Source organism: Streptopelia decaocto (assembly GCF_964273445.1).
Source record: "Streptopelia decaocto genome assembly, chromosome: 12".
Taxonomy (NCBI): domain Eukaryota; kingdom Metazoa; phylum Chordata; class Aves; order Columbiformes; family Columbidae; genus Streptopelia; species Streptopelia decaocto.
Genome location: NC_138667.1, coordinates 5,102,286 through 5,121,605, shown reverse-complemented (window position 1 = coordinate 5,121,605; position 19,320 = coordinate 5,102,286). Strand labels below are relative to the sequence as shown.

The window sequence follows — 19,320 nt, the reverse complement described above, 5'->3', positions numbered from 1 at the left end:
AGCATTCTCAGCTCTTTTATTTTTGGCATTTGTAAGTGCTTATTTGAACTTTAAATCAGGAAAGGATTCTCAAGGATTTCAGTAGTATTGGACCATCATGAAGGAATGGGAAAGTAGAATAAAAATAGTCAGTTTTTTGCTCTGAGGTGACAGGTCAGACTCATTTTTCTGTAGGAAATAAATTGACTGCCTGGTTAAAAAGAGCTTTGCCAAGTTATACCTATTTTCCTAGGGGACAGTATATGCACTGCACCATTTTAACTTGATCATAAGGTCATGAGGAATTCATTTCAGCTGGGATTTGAGAGAGAGATCTGTGGCTGTTACTCAGCTCTGGAGCCTCTGTAGCAAGTTACTGAGTTTGGCCTTGACATGGTGTGATGTTCTTCAGGTGGTCACTGGCTCAGGACTGGACAGCCAGAAATCAGATGAAGAGTACAGGGAGCTCTTCGATCTCGCTTTACGGGGACTGCAGCTGCTGTCCAAGTGGAGTGCCCATGTCATGGAAGTGGTGAGTGTGTAAGGTCCTCCTCATGCCAGGTGAGCGTGGACATTTTAACATGGCACGTAACAAAGACTGTGGAAAGGTGAGATTGCTTTCATGCCACCTGACTTCAAGCCATTAAGACACATGCTAAGACCAGGCAGCTAATGATGCTGAACACCCTCTGTACCAAATGGAGAAAGGGCTTGATCATCTCACCCTGGACCTGAACCACCCTTTGCAGGTGCTGGGGTGTCCCCATCCATGTTGGAGGGGGCCTGGGTGACTGTTCTCCTAACCTGAACATCTCAGTTAACCACTGAAAACTGATTGGGATGAGTCTGGGTCTTGAGCAACTAAAACTGTAGTTCAAATGATGATGGAAATTCTTAACTTGGAAAATTTCAACCATGTGTCTACACAGTCCATGGATGTCAAAAGCACAACATGACTGGCAAGCCCCCAAATAAACAAAAATATATTTAGTTAACTGATAATAAAGCTGGGAAGAAGCACAAATTCTGCTCCCAAAGGAACGTCAAACAACAGTAGTAATGTCCAGGGAGCATTTTCCTGGTATAGGGCCCTCTTCAGTCCCTCTAGCTCTGCTTCCTACTCATTGCAATGTTGACAGTATCTCTTTCCATCTTCCAGTACTCTTGGAAGCTGGTTCATCCCACAGATAAGTTCTGTAACAAGGATTGCCCAGGAACAGCAGAAGAGTATGAAAGAGCCACCCGTTACAACTACACCAGTGAAGAGAAGTTTGCCTTTGTGGAGGTAGGTGCCAACTGCATGAGAATAAGAACCAGCAAGAGTCAGGGGCCATTTACAAGAAAGTGGTGGTATAAATGTTCTCCTCAGCTTGTTGTGATCTCTAAAGCAGCTAACATCAAAAAATTAGCCACCTAATTACTGGACCTAAGTTACCTGAGTAGAATTAATTTAGTCCCAAATTTTCTTAATGTTGGATTTATGGACCTCTTCATACAATGGAAAAATAGCAAGTACATGTGTTTTTCATTTTTTCTTCAGGTAATTGCCATGATTAAAGGTCTGCAAGTGCTGATGGGCCGGATGGAGAGCGTCTTCAACCAAGCCATCCGCAACACTATCTATGCAGCCCTGCAGGACTTTGCCCAGGTGACCCTGCGAGAGCCACTTAGGCAGGCGGTCAGGAAGAAGAAGAATGTTCTGATCAGGTCAGTATGTCCTTCAATGTAATGCAAAGCCCATGTATTTATTTGTGTAACACGTATAAGCACGTGGCCCTGCATATACCTCATGGTATGCAACCAGCCAACATAGCTTGGCCAGCAACTCTTTCCAAGGTAACTTTCAGGCGTAACTCCCCCAGCGTATGTCCCCACCTCAGATACGGTTCCTGCCAGATGTGCACAGCAGTGCATATTTTCATTTTGAGGTAGAATTAAGCTTAAGGAGTTTTTTCCCTCTCCCACCCCCTCCAGTGTCCTTCAGGCAATTCGGAAGACAATCTGTGACTGGGAGGGAGGTCGAGAGCCTCCAAATGATCCTTGCCTGAGAGGTGAGAAGGATCCTAAAGGTGGATTTGATATTAAAGTCCCACGACGAGCAGTAGGACCATCAAGTACACAGGTACATGAATCTCCATCTCCTGTGTAGGGAATTAATGGCTTTACAGCCATGTAGGAGTCTTGCATCCAGTGGATTAGCAGCTGTTACCGTGGTGTCTTCCACAAAGGCTTCAAGCTGTGTTAAATGTTGCTTCGGTGCTTAGTTGTGTAGTTCCCAAAGCCTCCTTTTTTAGGGATGTGATTATTTCTAGCTCAGAATGATGGTGGCTGGTGGGTGCAGAGAGTAGTAGCCACCTGGGAGAAGTGTTATTTTTCATTGCAGAGCACCATGGCTGTGCCTGATGGTGTCTCACTGGAGAGTGGTAACGGTGCATTAACTTTCTTCCGAAGCTTTACATGGTGCGGACCATGCTGGAGTCCCTCATAGCAGACAAGAGTGGCTCAAAGAAGACTCTGAGGAGCAGCTTGGATGGGCCAATAGTCTTGGCCATTGAGGAGTTCCACAAGCAGTCCTTCTTCTTCACCCACCTTCTCAACATCAGTGGTGAGATTATGGCAGGAGGAGACTTGAATCCAACTCTTGCATGCTCAGACAGGCAAAGGTAGATCATCTTTGCTCCTCATTGAGTGATGCAGAAGATTTTCCTTGATTTTTCCCAAATATTCTAGTTCTGCCTGGTACAGGTGTTTTCTGGGTAGTAATCATTATGTGAACAGCAATGAGTTAGGAACAGTAAATAGCTACAGGTGGTAGCTTGTAGCTGGAGTTTTCTCTCCATCCCAGACAAACTTCTGAGCCACTGGGCACAGAAAAAATGTTCCAGAATGACTCTGAGCCATTGAAATGTTCTCCCTGGAGATCTAGAGCAAAAGAAATGATCCTTTCTTTGTTCTTCCATTACAAAGTGCTCAGACAGCATGGACATGGTCCAGGTTTAAAAACAAAGACATTCCAGAAAAATGTTCCCCACCCAAAACCTGTCCAACATGAGGCTGCAGCAGCCGCCTCTTGTGCCCTTCCCTCACTGCCATCCCCGTGGGGGTAACATGGGTGCCCTCCCGCCGGGGGGATCTCCTCTGCATTTCAGAAGCGCTGCAGCAGTGCTGTGACCTGTCCCAGCTCTGGTTTCGGGAGTTCTTCCTGGAGCTGACCATGGGCCGCCGCATCCAGTTCCCCATCGAAATGTCCATGCCCTGGATCCTCACGGACCATATTCTGGAAACCAAAGAACCCTCCATGATGGAGTAAGAGCTGATGGGCTGCATTGGGACTGTGCGCTGGGGGTTGGGATTTTGTTGTGGAGTAGGGTAGGCTGGTGATGAGCAGTCTGTTTGAGGTAGGAGGTAAAATAAATGTTTCTTGACTTGCTGTCACATGAATGTGCACTGTACAAATACCTCGTGAGCAGATGCACACAGGCTGTTCGTGCACTGCGCTTACGCATCATAAACCAGCAGTTGGCAACTGCTCTGTTTGGATGTGGGCACTGCATGCAGCAGTCAGAGAACATGTGCAACCAAAGGGATGGGCCCCTGAAACACTTTTTAATGTATATACATAATAAATTATGAGGTGAATTGCTGTTACGCAAGTATAATCATGTTCATTATGAAAACTTTGTTTTCCATTTTACAGCCATTGTCTGAGCACTCTGTGGAGTGAGGGCAGGATGAAAGCTTTTTTAACAGCAGACAAGAAAGGTTTGATTTAGTTAGCTCAAATCCACATCTGTTCTAGCTTTTCCCAGTAAGACACAAGGAGAAAGAGGGAGTATTTGACGGTCTGGAGTGAGGGGAGGTGCTAGCAATGAAGTCAGAGAAAAGCCATTTTTTGCCCTGAGCAGGGCACGTGCACTGGCTGCCGTTTATGCTGATATGCTCCGAAGTTAATTTAATACATAATCTGTCTTCTTGCCCTCAGGTACGTACTGTACCCCTTGGACCTCTATAATGACAGCGCATACTATGCGTTGACCAAGTTCAAAAAGCAGTTTCTATACGATGAAATTGAAGCTGAAGTAAGTTCTCTTCATCTTTATTGTATGGAAAGAGCTCACTGGGGTCACATTGCCCTGTTTGACAGCCCCACCAGCAGTTCAGTGAATTTGTTATAGCTATCTCCTGGTACTACATCAGATTGAGAAGGTTTTAAAAGGTCAACGTTTCCAGAGGGTTTGCAGGCTCTGCTGATTAAGGGCTTCACCTCAGTTGTACCCATGGGGAACAGAGGAAGCCAAAGGCTTTCAGACACCGGAGGCATGGAAGAGGCTGTCTGGGCAGAGCGTGATGAGATATCCGTAGAAAATGAGAAGCCAGAGATCCCTGACAGGGAAAGGTGATTGAGGATGGGGGACCAGGATCTGTAAGAACATGCAGAAACTATAAGAGAGAAATGTACCTGCAATTTTCTGCTTGTCTTTAGCATATGAGAACTCCAGTGTGGTTTTTCAATAGTGTGACATACAGGTATATATTAAATTAGAGCTCTCTGAGTGGTATTGATCTTGCATGCATAGGAAGGAGCTGCTGTGTGCCGGTGACACCCTCACGATGTCTTGTCTTTTCTCCCCCAGGTGAATTTGTGCTTTGATCAATTTGTGTACAAGCTGGCAGATCAGATCTTTGCCTATTATAAAGCAATGGCTGGCAGGTAGGAGAACCTGGCTGCTGCTGATGAGCGATGATATCATTGCATCCAAATTGCTGTTAACCAAAGGTTCCCCTCAGGGAGCAGCCGCTGCAGGTAGACATAACAAAATAGATCATCCCCATCCCACAGAGCTGGCTGTCCATGTCAGACTAGTGTAGATGGAGAAAATGAATTAATGGTAGCAAGGAGACGTGGTTAAAAATTAAAAAGTAATTGACATCCTAAGTAGCTGTCTGAGTACAATTTGTGAAGAACAGCAGAAAAGCAAACCAAGCCTATTGAAGACATGTCCTTGCTTGACTTCTGTTTGTGTACCAGGCAGATAAGGAATGGAAGCCTCCCATCTCTAAGACACAGGAACATGCACTTGTCCTCACCGTAGTAAAGCAGTTGGACTTGCAGTGGCCAGAAGGGTACTCAGTATTGCAGGTCACACATCAGACCAACTGACTGGAGGACTTCTGCAGAGTCGCTTGCTCTGTTGTGGGGAGACAGGCCCTTTGTGGCATTTCCTTCTAACCATTTAAAGAACAAGGATGAATTTTAATGGGAGTCCTCCTCCCATGTCCCCAAAGGTGAAGCAAGTCTTCGGTGTAACTGTGCAAGGAGTTTTGTCTTTAGGTGACATTTGGCCTTTAGAGAAGGAGAGCAATCACTGTCACCAACCAAATGTTCCAACAGCAGATCTTCAAGGAGGGAGCACACCAGTACCTGGCACTGGTGATATCTTTCAGCACAGTCTTCTATGTTTTGAAATGTTTTAGACATAAAAGCCAGGAATGATGGACAACAGCATTACAGTCCTCATATAACAAACACTGCGCTGTGACTTAGTAGTGAAAGCAGAGTTAGTGGTGTGTGGAAATTTCTTGGTATTCAGAGCAAGATGGAAAAAAAAAAAAGGACAAAAACAACTGTGGAAAAGATCCAGAGGGAAGATGTTTCTTTATTTTCCTGACACTCTTTCCCTTTTTCAGTGTTTTGCTGGACAAACGTTTCCGGGCTGAATGTAAGAACTATGGGGTGATTATTCCATACCCACCATCCAACCGCTATGAAACGCTGCTCAAGCAGAGGCATGTCCAGGTACAGTGCAAGCAGTAGACTCCAGTACTCATAGCTCTTGGTCTACTACCCTTTTGTTGGTGGCTGGTATCCTAGTGCTGGGCTCAGTCAAGGTCAGTGTTGGAATGAGAAGGGTTGAAGCTGTTTCTGACACGCCACACTCAGGGCATGGGGCCTGAGGGGAAAATGAGGAATGCTCCACATTCCCCTCCTTCCCTCTTTAAGTGATGGTAAACTCAAGCAAAATGTTTCCATCACCACTTTCACACTGAAGCAGACTTGGATATTTGGGTTTAATTTGTGTTGGAAAAAAAAAATAAATTATCTGTTCTCCATCTGTATATAACCTGCAAATATCTTCTCTTCCCAGCTGCTGGGTAGATCAATTGACCTGAACAGGCTCATTACCCAGCGTATCTCAGCAGCGATGTACAAATCATTAGACCAGGCCATTAGCCGCTTTGAGAGTGAGGACCTGACATCCATAGTGGTAAGAACTGTTATTGATCGAGAATATGAATAGAGAGACTAATGCACTGCCATGGATACACAGTCAACTGTCTTCTGCTTCCAGTCTCACCTACAGAAGGTTTCAGCCAGCCGTGTATCCTCCTTTATGCTACTTGGTCTCTACTGTTTCTATTTATGCAGCTTTAATTGCATTATTATTGGACCATTAAGCATCTGCGTTTATCATAAGGTGACGGTCAGCAGTTAGATTTTGCAGAGCTCATATAAGAGACTCCTGTGATCTGGGAGAAGGAAATCTTGACTTTAATTCCCCTTGTTGGATAAAGGTGGCTGAGACATCATTTTTGCGTGTACAGATTTGCTGCCTTTGCTATGTTACAGGAGCATCAGAGTCAAGTAGTGTAAAATTACCAGTTTCCACCTTTGAAGGATTCTGATGTGAAAACCAGCCAGTGCTCAGTGGGGAACAAATTAATTTTGCTTCCTGCAGATTTAGGAGATACTGGACCAGGACCCCTTGAGTAAAGTGCTATTGGCCTCAGCCTCTGAGATAAAATGATGTTTTAGCATTTGCAACATTCTCACCTGCAAAGTTCTGCATGGGTGTGGATATAAAATAATTCCTGTGGCAATTAAATCAGCTGTTTCTATTGTCATCCTGTTAATATATTGCATTTTCTGCTGCTTTGTGTGCTGCAGGAGCTGGAATGGCTCTTGGAAATCAATCGCCTGACTCACAGGTTGCTGTGCAAGCACATGACGTTGGACAGCTTCGATGCCATGTTCCGGGAGGCCAACCACAACGTCTCTGCGCCCTATGGGCGCATCACCCTCCACGTCTTCTGGGAGCTCAACTTCGACTTTCTACCCAACTACTGCTACAATGGATCCACCAACAGGTGAGGAGGAAAAGCAAGGCCCAGGGCACCTGGAGACCCTGCTTTTTTTTGCAAAATGTCAAACCTGCCACATGCATTGCAGTGGGGTTTTCATTCCCTATGGGATGCAACATTTACAGTTAAAATGAAGTTAAAGCCCGTCAGCTTCCCTTGGCTTTGAAACTGTTAGTTACAAATTCAGGTAACAATGTTGGACAGTGATTGCAAGCAACTGAGGTAGTTTGCTTTGGAGGGTTGGTTTACTGAGCAGCAGAGCTGTGGTAGCTGCTCATATATAGGTTTTTTGCCTGCCTTAAATAAGAAGAAACCTCACCTTTGGTAGGTTAAACTGATGTTTTACACCATCAATGGATTTGGGCAGGAGTTTGCATTCTAGTTCACGTAGCTAGTCTGCAACTGCAGTTCATGCCAGACCCTGCCATATCTGTACTCAACAAGGTTAACCGAGCTCTGACTGCTCTCCTGCCCTCTCCCATGCCCACCACAGGTTTGTGAGGACAGCAATCCCGTTCACGCAGGAACCCCAGCGGGATAAACCAGCCAACGTTCAGCCGTATTACCTCTACGGATCCAAGGTCAGTAAATGAGCCACAACAGCCCAAAAGGGTGAATGTTGGAAATATTTATTGAGGAAGAAAGAAACGCACGAACTAATTCATTAACAGAATGGAGGGTGCAGATGTGCAGGGTCATGTCGCCATGTGAAACCAAAAAGCCATGCAAGAAGTAGATTCAGTGTGCTTTTGCTATTGCTTTCCTGTATTCTTCTCCATAACCTGCCTGTGTTAGGGGATGCTGAGACTGCTCTGTGCCTGGTGGTGGCACTGAGACCAAGTCACATATATGTAAATGCACAGAGGGGAGACTGAGATGGAGCTTCAAAGTAGTGCTTCTCCCCGAGGAAGGTACCACTTCAGAAATGCCATTTGTATTTCAGAATGGGAATTACTAATATACTTGTTTGTGCAAGCATAGACTACTTGAGACTGACAACACTGTGACTGTGTATACAGGCATTATGAGGGCTTGGGGTGTGATGCTAGTGGAGGATCACTCAAGTGTGAAACTGCTTGAGTGGAGTTTATTTCTTGTGCACGCTGATGACTCTGAAGTGAACCTACAGCACTGATGCAGATTAGCTAATGACACTGCAGTCAGCAGTGGCCATACCCAGAGAGCTGACTTGGTTTCTTTTAAGAACATCCTCAGCACATGAGTATATTTTTGTCACTTGACAAAAATCTTTCTCCCTGCAACCAATGTCCCTGCCTCATGTTCTACCCTGGGACAGACCCTGTGGACGGACAGTCAGTCCTGTTGGCAAGAGTTGGGAAAGAACAGCACAAAACAAACTTCCAGGCAGGGTCTCCCTTTATTTTGCTGTCATTGAAGGCTATGTTGTGGCAAGATGGCCCTTTTTTCATCACTATTCTTATAGGGAAAAAAGCAGTGAGGGGATCTACACGGACTCTCCCTTATGAAACTGGAGCTCCTCATTAGCACAGTGGTCATGGGGACTTCCAGAAGCTCCTCTCTCAGTCCATCATTTGATAGCCTCTCTGGCGAGCTGCTGCCTTCATCCACTTCTTCAGGGCTGGTGTTGGGATGCTTCAGCATCGCAGCCCAGTGGCAGCGGGCGGACCAGAACTGCAGGCAGCCATAGGCCAGGAGAGCTATGAAGCAGAGGAGCAGCAGGCTGCTCACCATCCACATGGAGGTGGTAGGTTCATGCTTAGAGCCACCAAAAACATGGGGGGTTTTGTCCAGAGTGTGGAATGTGGTGCAGTGGTTGCCAGAGGGGTAAGAGTTCTTGCACATGATGCAGAGGACATAGATGGTGGATGGCGTGAGTTGATGGAGGACGAGGGAGCTGAGGGGGTGAGGAACTCGCTCCTCACGGTGGAAGTTTTGGCGTAAATAGCCAGCGAAGACGCTGTTCCAGTTGGGGCGGTACATGACATGGTAGTAGTTCTCTGGACAGGGGTTGTTCATGGCCCAGGAGATGGTGGCACTGGTGTAAGTGATGTTTTGCACTTCAATGTTCATCGTGCCCCTGAAAACAGATGCGTGGAGAGGCTGAATTTCCCAATTCATGCACAGACTGAAAGGCCACTGATACCACTGGAGTTTTTCCACCAGCTTTACTGGTCCTTAGATTGGACTCAGGACTATGCCTGGCTAGCTTAGATTAGATGCTAGGTCTTAGGTGACTGAAATTACAGAAGATGAATCCGGTGGGTGCCCAGACTACTGTGTCGTCCTATTTCATGACCAAAAAAACCCAACTAGGACACAGAGCATACGTTATGCTCTAGATAGATTAAAAAACCAACTCTTGTTTTTGATTGGTTCTCTTTATAGGGAGCTTTTTTAGCTTTTTTTGTTTCCCATGGAATAGAAAGGATAATGCAAGTGTGGCTAACATAAACTGATCATTGCCTTGCAGACCTTCCAATAGATATTTTGATTTTGCACACCTTTTAAAATGCTATTTATAACCTGAATAATGATTAATTTACTGGTTTAAGCTTTTGCTGCATTTCCTGTACCTAACCTGTTGCTTTATAAACTCCTTCTGTTCCTACAGCATCTCACACTGTAATATCAGGATCTTAAACGTGAAATCTGAAGGCCGATGAAATATAGAATCAGTACCTTTAGAAAAGTACAAATATGTGCATAATAAGTACAAAACTCTCCCTCAAATAAAAGATAATGACAACTAACAAACTACTGTTTAGGAACAGCCAGAGATCACTTCAGTACATCACTCCTTTGGATCCCCAAAGTGCTCTCTGAGCACAGGGTTCTCTCTCCCAACTGGCCGAGTGCTCTAAGCAGGAGCTGCACGCAACACAACCAGTTTCTTTTTTTAATTCTTCCTATCACTTTTAATATAACTAACTTTCCTTTAATTCACTCAAGCAGCAGCTCATCCTAACGACAGTTTTAACCATTCTTACGTGAAGAGCAGAACAGCCCACGCACCCGTTGCTGAGCCCTCCCGGAGCCGCGGGCAGCCCTTACCTCCCCAGCAGGTCCATGGGGCCCGTCGGTGCTGGTGAGCGGAGTGGCCACGGGCCGGCAGCTCCTTCCCCTCTTGCCACTGCTTGCCTCCCTCCTGCCTCTGCTAAATCCCTTCCCCGCACGCTGCCTTGTATTATACCCGTCTGGGGCTCCGTCATCTCTCACCATAGCAACCAATAAGAAAGGATGGGCCGGCATCTTCGAGTGATTCGGGAATGTTATTCCTAAAAGCTTCTGCCTGGGAGATGTACGTGTCTCCCAGGCAGACGAAACAAGCCAGGTAGTTTTGTTTACTGGCTTGTTTGGGGTTTTCTTTTTTTCCCCTGTCCACAGTCCCCCGGTAGGACCATCGCTGCCCCTCCTGCAGGGTCTGGGCTTAGAGACACGTTGGCACATGGTACGAAATCCAGGATCCTGGCCTGCAGTGCACAGAGGCATTGTCTTTCATTCTATGATTTCTTGCACATTTAAACTACTGATTTAAGCCAAAGCCAGTGAGCAGTAGATTTCTATCCCTGATGCTGCAGCAGTGTCCATGAGCTTTTAAATATTTTCTAAGCCATGTGATGGAAGCAGGAACTGGATTTTCAATGACCTCAAACCCCCTGCTGAGCCCCTGTGGGGTCACAACAGGCTCTTCTTTGAATGCCTCCACTTTGCAGGTGACTTGGGGATGTCCCCTGTCTGTGGCCATGAGGGGCCAGATGTGGCAAGGGGCTTGGTAAGGAGAGGCTCCAAACAAGTGACTCACTGCTCTCTGAAGCCAAAATGTGTTCAAGAGAGGAACTTTTCCAGAAGAACTGTTGGTTCTGGGTCTGGAATTACTCATTCCATGTCATTCCTGGGAAGGTGCTTGCAACATTTTGAAGATCTTCTAAATATCAACAGTGTTGAGATGATGCAAACTGCATCAGGAGAGGCTGTTACAAGCCTGAAGTGTGTGTGTGTGACTTTTGCTTTTGATTTACGTGTTGCAGTTCTGGATGTTTTGGTTTTGTCTTCCAAGATCTGTATTCCCTTCTGTCTCCTTGATGAGCTGCGGCTGCCAGCAAACTGAAAACTGGGAGCAGAGATGAAAATAATTATGAACAGGGATGGAAATCAAAGTGCTCCCAGGTGGCATCCTGCCATTTACATGGCTCGGTCCTGCTTACAAGAGCAGGGGGATAGAGAGCTCTTAGCTGGCTCCATGCTGTGAGTAAAGTACATCCTTGCCTGGAGGGAGAGAGCTGAGGGTACAAAACTGTGCTTCAGAAAGGTGGATTACACAAGGTGGTAATGTTTTCTTGAGAAAACTACTTTATTATGGTGTTCGGGTTGTTGAGTTTATCAGTGTACCCGGTTGCTTTGAAATTAAATTTCAGTTGTTCACAAATAAGATGTGTTAGCAGGAGGAGGGGAAACCAAGGAAAATGGGAATAGCTGGATTAGGCCAGCAAATCATAGAATCACAGAGGGTCCTGCTGCCCTTTCTCCATGCAGACATGAGTCCTGCTAGCTCAAAGGGAACCACAGCAAAGCTGTCAGTGGTGTTGGCATTACCTGCTCCCAAAATCAAGCTTGAACTTCTCATTCGCCAGGATGAGAGGAGGCCAAAACCATGCCAGTGGCAGGACTGCTCCAGCACTGGTGTTCCCCATATCTGGAGGTGGACCCAGTTGTGGCCCTGCCTGGGACCTCTCTCCTCACCATGAGATGCAAACCACGGGCGCGCTCCAGTGGCCAGGGAAACTGAGCCATTTTCTGTCATTCAGCCACTTACACAACACAGCAGGTTGCCAACTGTCTGACAAAGAAGCTGCAAAATTACCAGCAACCCACCACTTACTGCTCGTTAACCACTTCTTAGCTCTGTAAATGCTTTAGATTAGGCTTCATTTATGTATTTTCCTGAGTGCTTCTCTTTTTCTTGGCACTGCTGGACCCAGGGTTACACCGAACTTGCTGGAAATCCCTGCTTCCCTCCCCTCGTTGAATTTGCACCCCCCCCCCATTTTTAATGAGCTCGCAGACAGATGTAACCTGAAGGACAGTGCACGCTGCCGGCACTTGTAAAAATAGTTATTGCATGTGAATGGGATGGAGCAGCTCTATTTTCTGCTGCCATGTCTGCAGCAGCAGCACAAAGATGTTAAGGAGCTGTGGTTGCTACAGGAGGTGTTGGCAGCGGGGGCTGCTGATCCCCTCCACCCCATGGCTTGGGCTGCACTACCTGGCCCACCACAGCCATCAGCTTGTTGTAAATCACAGCAGTGATTTTCAGTCTCCGAAAATCACTAGCTGGTATAGCGAGGCGTTATGCTGAGACACAGACGAGATACTGACACGGCCTCTATACACAGAATATACCCAGACACAGCCTCAACACTGTGTATAAGGTGCCTGCTGCATTGTACATGTCCTGTTCACCCCAGCTGGGGAATATGTATTTTCTTTGCATGAAAGTCTGGTGATAATACAGAGTGGGTAATACAGCTAAATATGGTAAAAGCTTTATAGGGAGAGTGAACATTGATTGTGGCAGGGGAAGGAACCAAGCCATGGCCGTATTCAGGCTGTTAACTTAGAGACCTTTCTCTGACAATTCTGGTCAGTTATTTTTCACATTCTTATACACCATCTCAGCTGTCACACTGAAGTTAGGCTGGCTGGGAGCCTGGACTACTCTTGGCTGTGTGCAAGTCCTTTTTTGTCTCTATTCCCCTTCTGTTAGCTCTTTTTTTCAAGGAAGTTCCCGCATAGGCAGCATTATCTGTCTATTGTCTCTTTCTGATCTGTTTTATTAGATAAAACCCTCCCAGCCTTCCCTTAGGTGAGCTCAGACAGTTCTGGGTGATGGCCAACAACATGCTCTAAGACATGGAAATGACAATGGGGCTTTGTCTTGCTTAATTTGCTACTGAATCCACTCCAGAGCATCCCTAGTAACCTCCTGAGCTCCCAAAGCTCCCAAGTACAGGTGGCTTCTCCCTGAGATCTGGGCGCAAGGTGGGACACCGGGAACTCTGCTCCATGTTGCAAATCCCAATCTGCCTGTGCTCCCAGCCCCAAAACCTGCCTGTTTGGCCCCAAACCAAAGGTGGGGCAAACCTCTGCAGTGTCTCAGGCAGCTGCTGCTCCCAAGAGGAGGTGAGACCAGGGGCTTTGCTCCAGCTCTCAGAGGGGGTGGCAGCGGCTGCCTCAGGCGGGGGAGCGAGCTGTGCTTTGCAGCCAGCTTGCACCTTCAGCTGCTTTGTTTTAAAATACCCACTGGTGTCATTTTTTACATCCTACAGTCTTTACCCCAAGCTGTGTATCTCACCCTTAAATGGAGTTATATTTTTAATTGCTGGCAGAATATTATTATTAGACACAAGCCTGCTGCTAGTGCGCTCTGTGGCTCTGCGGAGAGCTCGATGAACCTACCTCGTCTTGCAGACAGGCAGGGATGAATCATCCTGCTCGCCTGCAGCCAATGCATATCCTAAAATGTGTCTTCTCGCAATCAGGCTTATTGCTGAGACCCCCACTTGAGGGAAAAGCCCACGTGAAAGCTGCTCTCCAGCCCCATTATCCCACTGAGAGGTGAAGGAGTGCTACAAGGTGGGCGGCTGAGCCCATACAGTGAAACGACAGCCCTGTTATGGGGAAAATCTGACCAGTTGCTCCACCACTGTCTCAGGGGACCATTGCGTGTGCATGTGATCATGTTGGCCACATGTCAAATGTTCCAGGGTGGGCATTACCTGGTGTTTAAACAGACACACTTTTCAAAACATAAACTGTTGCTGTTTTTCACATGTGTCAGTGTGTATCTAGTGGCTTTGGATCAGTCTCTGACAAACAGATTTTTAAAGACTTGTCTGTCTAAAGATGCAGAAAGAAGCCTGAGCAGGATGCTCGAACACCATTCTCTTAACAGGAGCTGGCATCCAAGGAGATGTGAAAGTAGGCATCTGTCTGCCTAAATAATTTTTAAAATCTGGCCCATACTCAGAGCCCTTGCGTTAATTTTGATGGGACAGAAAGTTCATGCTCGCTGTGAATTAATGCACTACAGAGCCTGCAAGGTGGCCTTTCTGTACATAATAGTATTAAAGGGGTTTTTTTCATGTATCAGGACCAGGAGGTTAAATTATATTTCACCAAAAGTAGGGGACTTTCTAAGTATCTTCTTTCTGCTAGCTCCTTCAAAGAACACCTAGGGATTATAGTAGACAATAAGCTGCTGGACCAAAGCAGGGCTGTAACAAAATGAGGGAAAACTAATTAATTGATTAAAGCAACTGACAAGTCTATGGAAGCACGATCAGTATATCAGTCCACTGAAATTCTATAGCTGAGAGCAAAAGAAAATGCTTTTCTGATTCTTTGCAAATGACTTCACTTTGTAAGTCATTAGCAACTCAAAGTGTTAGAGTAGATCTCGAGAAGCGAGTCAGAATTGGAGGACAGCTGAAACCTTCAGCTGGCTGCATTGCAGTTGCTGGGAGTTGCGTTGTTGAGGACAGACAACATTTTGTCCTGTTCTACTGCTTCAGCACCTGCTCGCTTTCACCCTGAGCTCTGCAATGGTCCCCCTGCTCCCTCGGCTCCATTCCTGGCAGGGAAGGGAATCCCGGTAGCGCGAGGTGTGCAGTACCCGCAGGCAGCAAGCTCCCTGCTCCGTGGGGACGCAGCGGCTCTCGGGGATGCAGCATTCACACGAGAAGCAAAGTCAGCATTGCACGGTGCATTCGGGTTACAGTTTAATTTGTTTTCTTATCTTTGTTTAAGAAAGGTCTTTTATTAAGCACAAGCCAGGGGTTGTGCTGGAAGGGGCACTACATGCCAGAATCTGTTCAAGAATGTGCTTTTTTGGTGGTTACTGAGGCTGTGGTTCTAGATGTCATGGGGGGAGACTGCAGCCCTTCTCTGCTGGGCTGAGTCATGATGCCAACACTTCTATTGCAGAGCCTAAGCCAAGCATCTGGTGTCTCAGCTAAATCTGATTTTCAGTATTTCTTTTTTGCAGATCACACAAGTGAATTAATACCCCCTGCTTCTGTTTCCCTCACACTAGATGGATCTGATAAATGTTCCAGTGATAAAACATTGCAACAGTTTCCACATTTCCAAGATTCCACTCACAGAGTACATTCCTTGAAATCACTTTGTTTTCTGCTGCTAAAAATTTTGGGAGGCCAGAGCCCTGGGTACTATTCTCCCTGAACCAGGATTAGACTCTTGCCCTTTTCACAGTCCCATACGGATGTCTCTTAAGTACAGAGGCAGATGTAGAGCTTTGCAGGATGCAAAGAAAGATATTTTCTGTGTCTCTTCCAGCCGCCCTTAGGCTCAGATGCTGCAGTTCCTACTTTTCTTAATAAGCCTCATTTAAAGCAAGTGCCCATAGAAAAGAAAAATCTGTCTGGTTACCTGTATATAAAGCTTTTTGTTTTAGTAGAGAAGAATTTGGGTTTGAAGAGGCAAAGAGCTAGTGAATGGAAATCCTTGACCAGAAATGTATGGGAAAGTAAATTACCTTGGAAATGAAAGTGGTGTTGCTACATAGCAGGATAATAAACCTTGTGACATGACAGTGTGTTGAGATTAGAATATGCCCACGTAGGAACATGACTAGAATATGACTATGTAGGAAGAAAAGCCATCTCCTCTTTGCCACAAGAAGTAGAAGAAATGGGACTTGTCATGGGTATTATTATTTCTCCTTCTTTCTTAAAAACTCTTTGAAGTGATGGAACATAACACCACACTAAGAGAGTTACTTACAGGTCTGGCAAATACTCCTGTCTAATTGTCATTGTGCTTCTAATTTCTCAGCCTCTCAACATTGCCTACAGTCACATCTATAGCTCCTATCGCAATTTTGTGGGGCCACCTCATTTCAAGACGATCTGCAGGCTTCTTGGCTATCAAGGGATCGCAGTGGTCATGGAAGAGCTGTTGAAGATCGTCAAGAGCCTGGTAATTCTGAGGCTGACCCTGGCAATGCAGAAACCTCGATGCTTTGAGAGGTGCAAGTTGGACAGTCAGCTTGGGCTTTGGGTTTAGTGTGTTCACATCTTTGCACCTTTATGTCCCTTGATCCACACTGAAACACTTGTATTACTGGTGTGATTTTCACTGTTGCTGAGGAATTCCCGTGATTCCTGTGGGATGATGGAGTGTTCCCACCATCTTGAAGTGTTAACTGTGATCAGACACCTACATCTAAGGGGGGGAGAGTTGGTAGGCTGCTTTGCTAAAAGCCACCAAGAAGTGATGGGGTGGGATGTGGCACTCACGCAGTCTGGGGGACCTTCAAGACCTGTGCTGGTGCTCAGCGATAGCAGTGTGTCTCACCACCTTTTGATGCCCCTGGAAAACTGCAGGAATGTAGAGGTCAGGCAGTAAAAGTGATGATACCAGTTTCCCAAGTCATTATAAGAAAATTCCTGCTATAGATGAGTCCTTATTGAAACAATACTGTCCATTTCCATCAGATATTCAGAAGCCAGGGTGCCAATAGCCCTGCCTGCTTTCTAGTTCTCTCTTCTTCAGAAGAGAAATGTGATATCTGCATGGAAATGATCCCATGTCCTCCATAAGCGTACTAACAATACTGAGCATTGAGAGGAGGGAGTGTGCAAAAATGTATAATTTTTCAGGTCATGCTTTTCTACTAAAACACTTGCTTTACTGGAAAGATGATTTTCATTCATTATAAATATTTAAATTCTGTTTTGACTGCAGTGACGTAATTTTGAACTTGTCTAACAAAGCAATATAAAACTGAGAATCTCAAGCATATACCCAGTTTCCCTACTGTAAAGCACCACAGTTACTGAAGATCTAATTTGTGTCACTTAGTTGAAAATATTGTAGCTGGTGTGCAAGATCAGGCAGCATTCAACACAAAGATCCTATGTTGGGCTAAACGGCGTTTAGTGCATAATCCTGGATAATGTATCTACAGGATGCAGGTGTATAACTCCGAATGACAGCAAATGCTTTTAACTAAGAAATATACTTTGCTCTTGTCCATGTTAGTTTAAAAAATCAGATCTGCTGAAGCTTGTTCTACATTTATGTAATTTTTTTAAAAAACTCTAAATGTAGTGATCATTCCTCAGGTGGAAGGAGCATTTCCTGTGCTGGGGAATGACCCCTTTAGCGGCTCTGGTGAAGTGCTTTTTGGGTTAGAAGCACAAGTCCAGCTGGATCTAAGACTGAGCCCTGTTTGGATTTCAGCTGCAAAAATGCAAACACTGCAAGCTGTATTTTGAAGTTGAAAATCCATGCAGCTGTGATTTATTATTTGGGAGGAAGCTGTAAAATCACTCTTAACTCCATGTACTCGGCCTGAATTTTATATTTGGGTGAAATCCAAATTAAGCAAGTTCTTCTTAGACTCCAGCTGAAGTTTCATCCTGTGCTGTCAGATGTGAACTCATCTGCAACCAGCCCTCTTTCAAAACCAACGCCAGGAGAAGTCATCATTCCAGTTTAACGAGCCTTTGTCTCCAACAGCTACAAGGCACCATCCTGCAGTATGTGAAGACTCTGATTGAAGTAATGCCCAAGATATGCCGCTTGCCAAGACATGAATATGGCTCTCCAGGTGGGTGCTACAGAAAGATGCACAATGGTTTGAGCAAGAGATCGCCCACATGTTTCTATAGTGTTTATTCGTGCACACACTAGTAATTAAACAAGGTTTGGCACCTGACGTGCCAGTGCAGAATGCAACCCAGGCCCACTGCGACTTTCAGCTTCTTTGCTGTTGACACTGGAACACGTATAGGAAACTTTTCCGGGAAATCTTTTAGAAATTTCCCTTTGAACACGCAGATGACTGATAAGGGAATATCTTCTGGTAGCTTATGTTTTGTTTTCAGGATTTTGTAAGTTTTTGTTATTGTGGGTTCACTGCTATTTTTCAAAAGATCTTCTTAGTTGATGCAAAGATTTTTTGCAGCATGACTGAAGTCTGCCGTTGAGCTGGATGGGGAAGCACATTAGCCAGCACCAGGGCATCCATTGTCTTGAATCTCTTTTTTCCTCTGATTAGGAAGTCTAAGGACTTCATGTGAATTACTCCCTGCTTCCCAAGGGTTACTGAAAGCAGGATAAGACACTACGTGCTAGTTCTCCCCAGGGTCAGTCTCCATCCATCCATTTAGCAGTTACAACTTGCAGTTTGTGATTAAGGAAATATCAGGCACTGATTGTCGTTTTATCCAAGTTGTCAGAGGGTGAATCTGCTCTCACTTTTCTGACTGCCCTTCCTTGTCTTTTAAGGAATCCTGGAGTTTTTCCACCATCAGCTGAAGGACATCATTGAGTACGCGGAGCTGAAGACCGATGTGTTCCAGAGCCTCAGAGAAGTGGGCAATGCTGTTCTCTTCTGCCTCCTTATCGAGCAGGCTTTGGTAAGGCAAAACCCCCTGCACAAACAGATCGTACTTGAAATTACCTGCTCAAGAGCATAAGTGGAAGTGGGTTCTCCAGCAGAAGCATTTGGCAAATGTTACTTTCCTGCTTCTTGTATACTCAGGGTCTCTATGAGGCTGTGTTATTGGGGTCCGTGGGAGATGATGTGCATTGGCACTTGGTCATTGATATCTGGGATTGCTGGAGGAGAATCTGAATACTGGAAGATCTAGATTTAATTCTTGGACCCAAAGCTACCCCGTAATTTGTCCTTCTCAGCAATAAAACCAACTGAGGCTTATTTCTAGATTGTAAGCTCTTTGGGGCAGGGATCCTTACTTTTCTATATACATATTTGCACAGTGAGAAGCAGATTTGAGCCCTTTGCTTTTTTTGGGGTGCCAGTGCAATGAAATACTGATTGGTTCTAATGGTGATAAGGATAAAGCAATCCATCAGAAAGATCTCAGAAGAGCTCATCCATATATTTCCTGTGACTTATCTTCACCAAAAACTTAGCCGGAGCGATGACTTGGTATTACACCCTGCATGAGTGTTTTGCACATGCACAAGTCTCTCAGCTCATGTAATGCCCTTTCTGGTACAGGGCAAAGATTATGGCCAAGAGCCATACATCTTCTTACCGTCTAGTTTTTCACACAATAAATTTACTTTGTAGTGAATTTATCTCGCAGTTTGGCCCAGAGCCAACTGAGGAGTGTTCAACAACACAATTTTACATTAAAAATGCATATTCCATATCATAATGGTTTT

General features: G+C 45.5%; 2 protein-coding genes across 4 annotated transcripts in view; one reads left to right on the top strand and one right to left on the bottom strand.

Moving 5' to 3' along the window:
* The window catches only part of CYFIP2 (cytoplasmic FMR1 interacting protein 2), a 53,624-nt gene that overhangs the window by 21,805 nt on the left and 12,499 nt on the right, over positions 1-19,320 (top strand). For all 3 annotated transcript variants that reach the window (XM_082063707.1, XM_082063706.1, XM_082063708.1), the window contains 15 exons: positions 392-511; positions 1,139-1,264; positions 1,520-1,686; positions 1,954-2,101; positions 2,431-2,584; positions 3,129-3,285; positions 3,962-4,058; positions 4,614-4,690; positions 5,668-5,776; positions 6,126-6,245; positions 6,926-7,125; positions 7,613-7,700; positions 15,955-16,098; positions 17,644-17,734; positions 18,415-18,545. In XM_082063707.1, coding sequence (XP_081919833.1) covers positions 392-511; positions 1,139-1,264; positions 1,520-1,686; positions 1,954-2,101; positions 2,431-2,584; positions 3,129-3,285; positions 3,962-4,058; positions 4,614-4,690; positions 5,668-5,776; positions 6,126-6,245; positions 6,926-7,125; positions 7,613-7,700; positions 15,955-16,098; positions 17,644-17,734; positions 18,415-18,545 — 1,929 coding nt within the window. The remainder of the gene's footprint in view (positions 1-391; positions 512-1,138; positions 1,265-1,519; positions 1,687-1,953; positions 2,102-2,430; positions 2,585-3,128; positions 3,286-3,961; positions 4,059-4,613; positions 4,691-5,667; positions 5,777-6,125; positions 6,246-6,925; positions 7,126-7,612; positions 7,701-15,954; positions 16,099-17,643; positions 17,735-18,414; positions 18,546-19,320) is intronic.
* Positions 8,509-9,171, bottom strand: FNDC9 (fibronectin type III domain containing 9; the record flags this gene model as incomplete). The annotated part of the gene is made up of 1 exon (XM_082063532.1): positions 8,509-9,171. One exon carries the CDS (start codon positions 9,169-9,171, stop codon positions 8,509-8,511), a length of 663 nt encoding a protein of 220 aa, XP_081919658.1.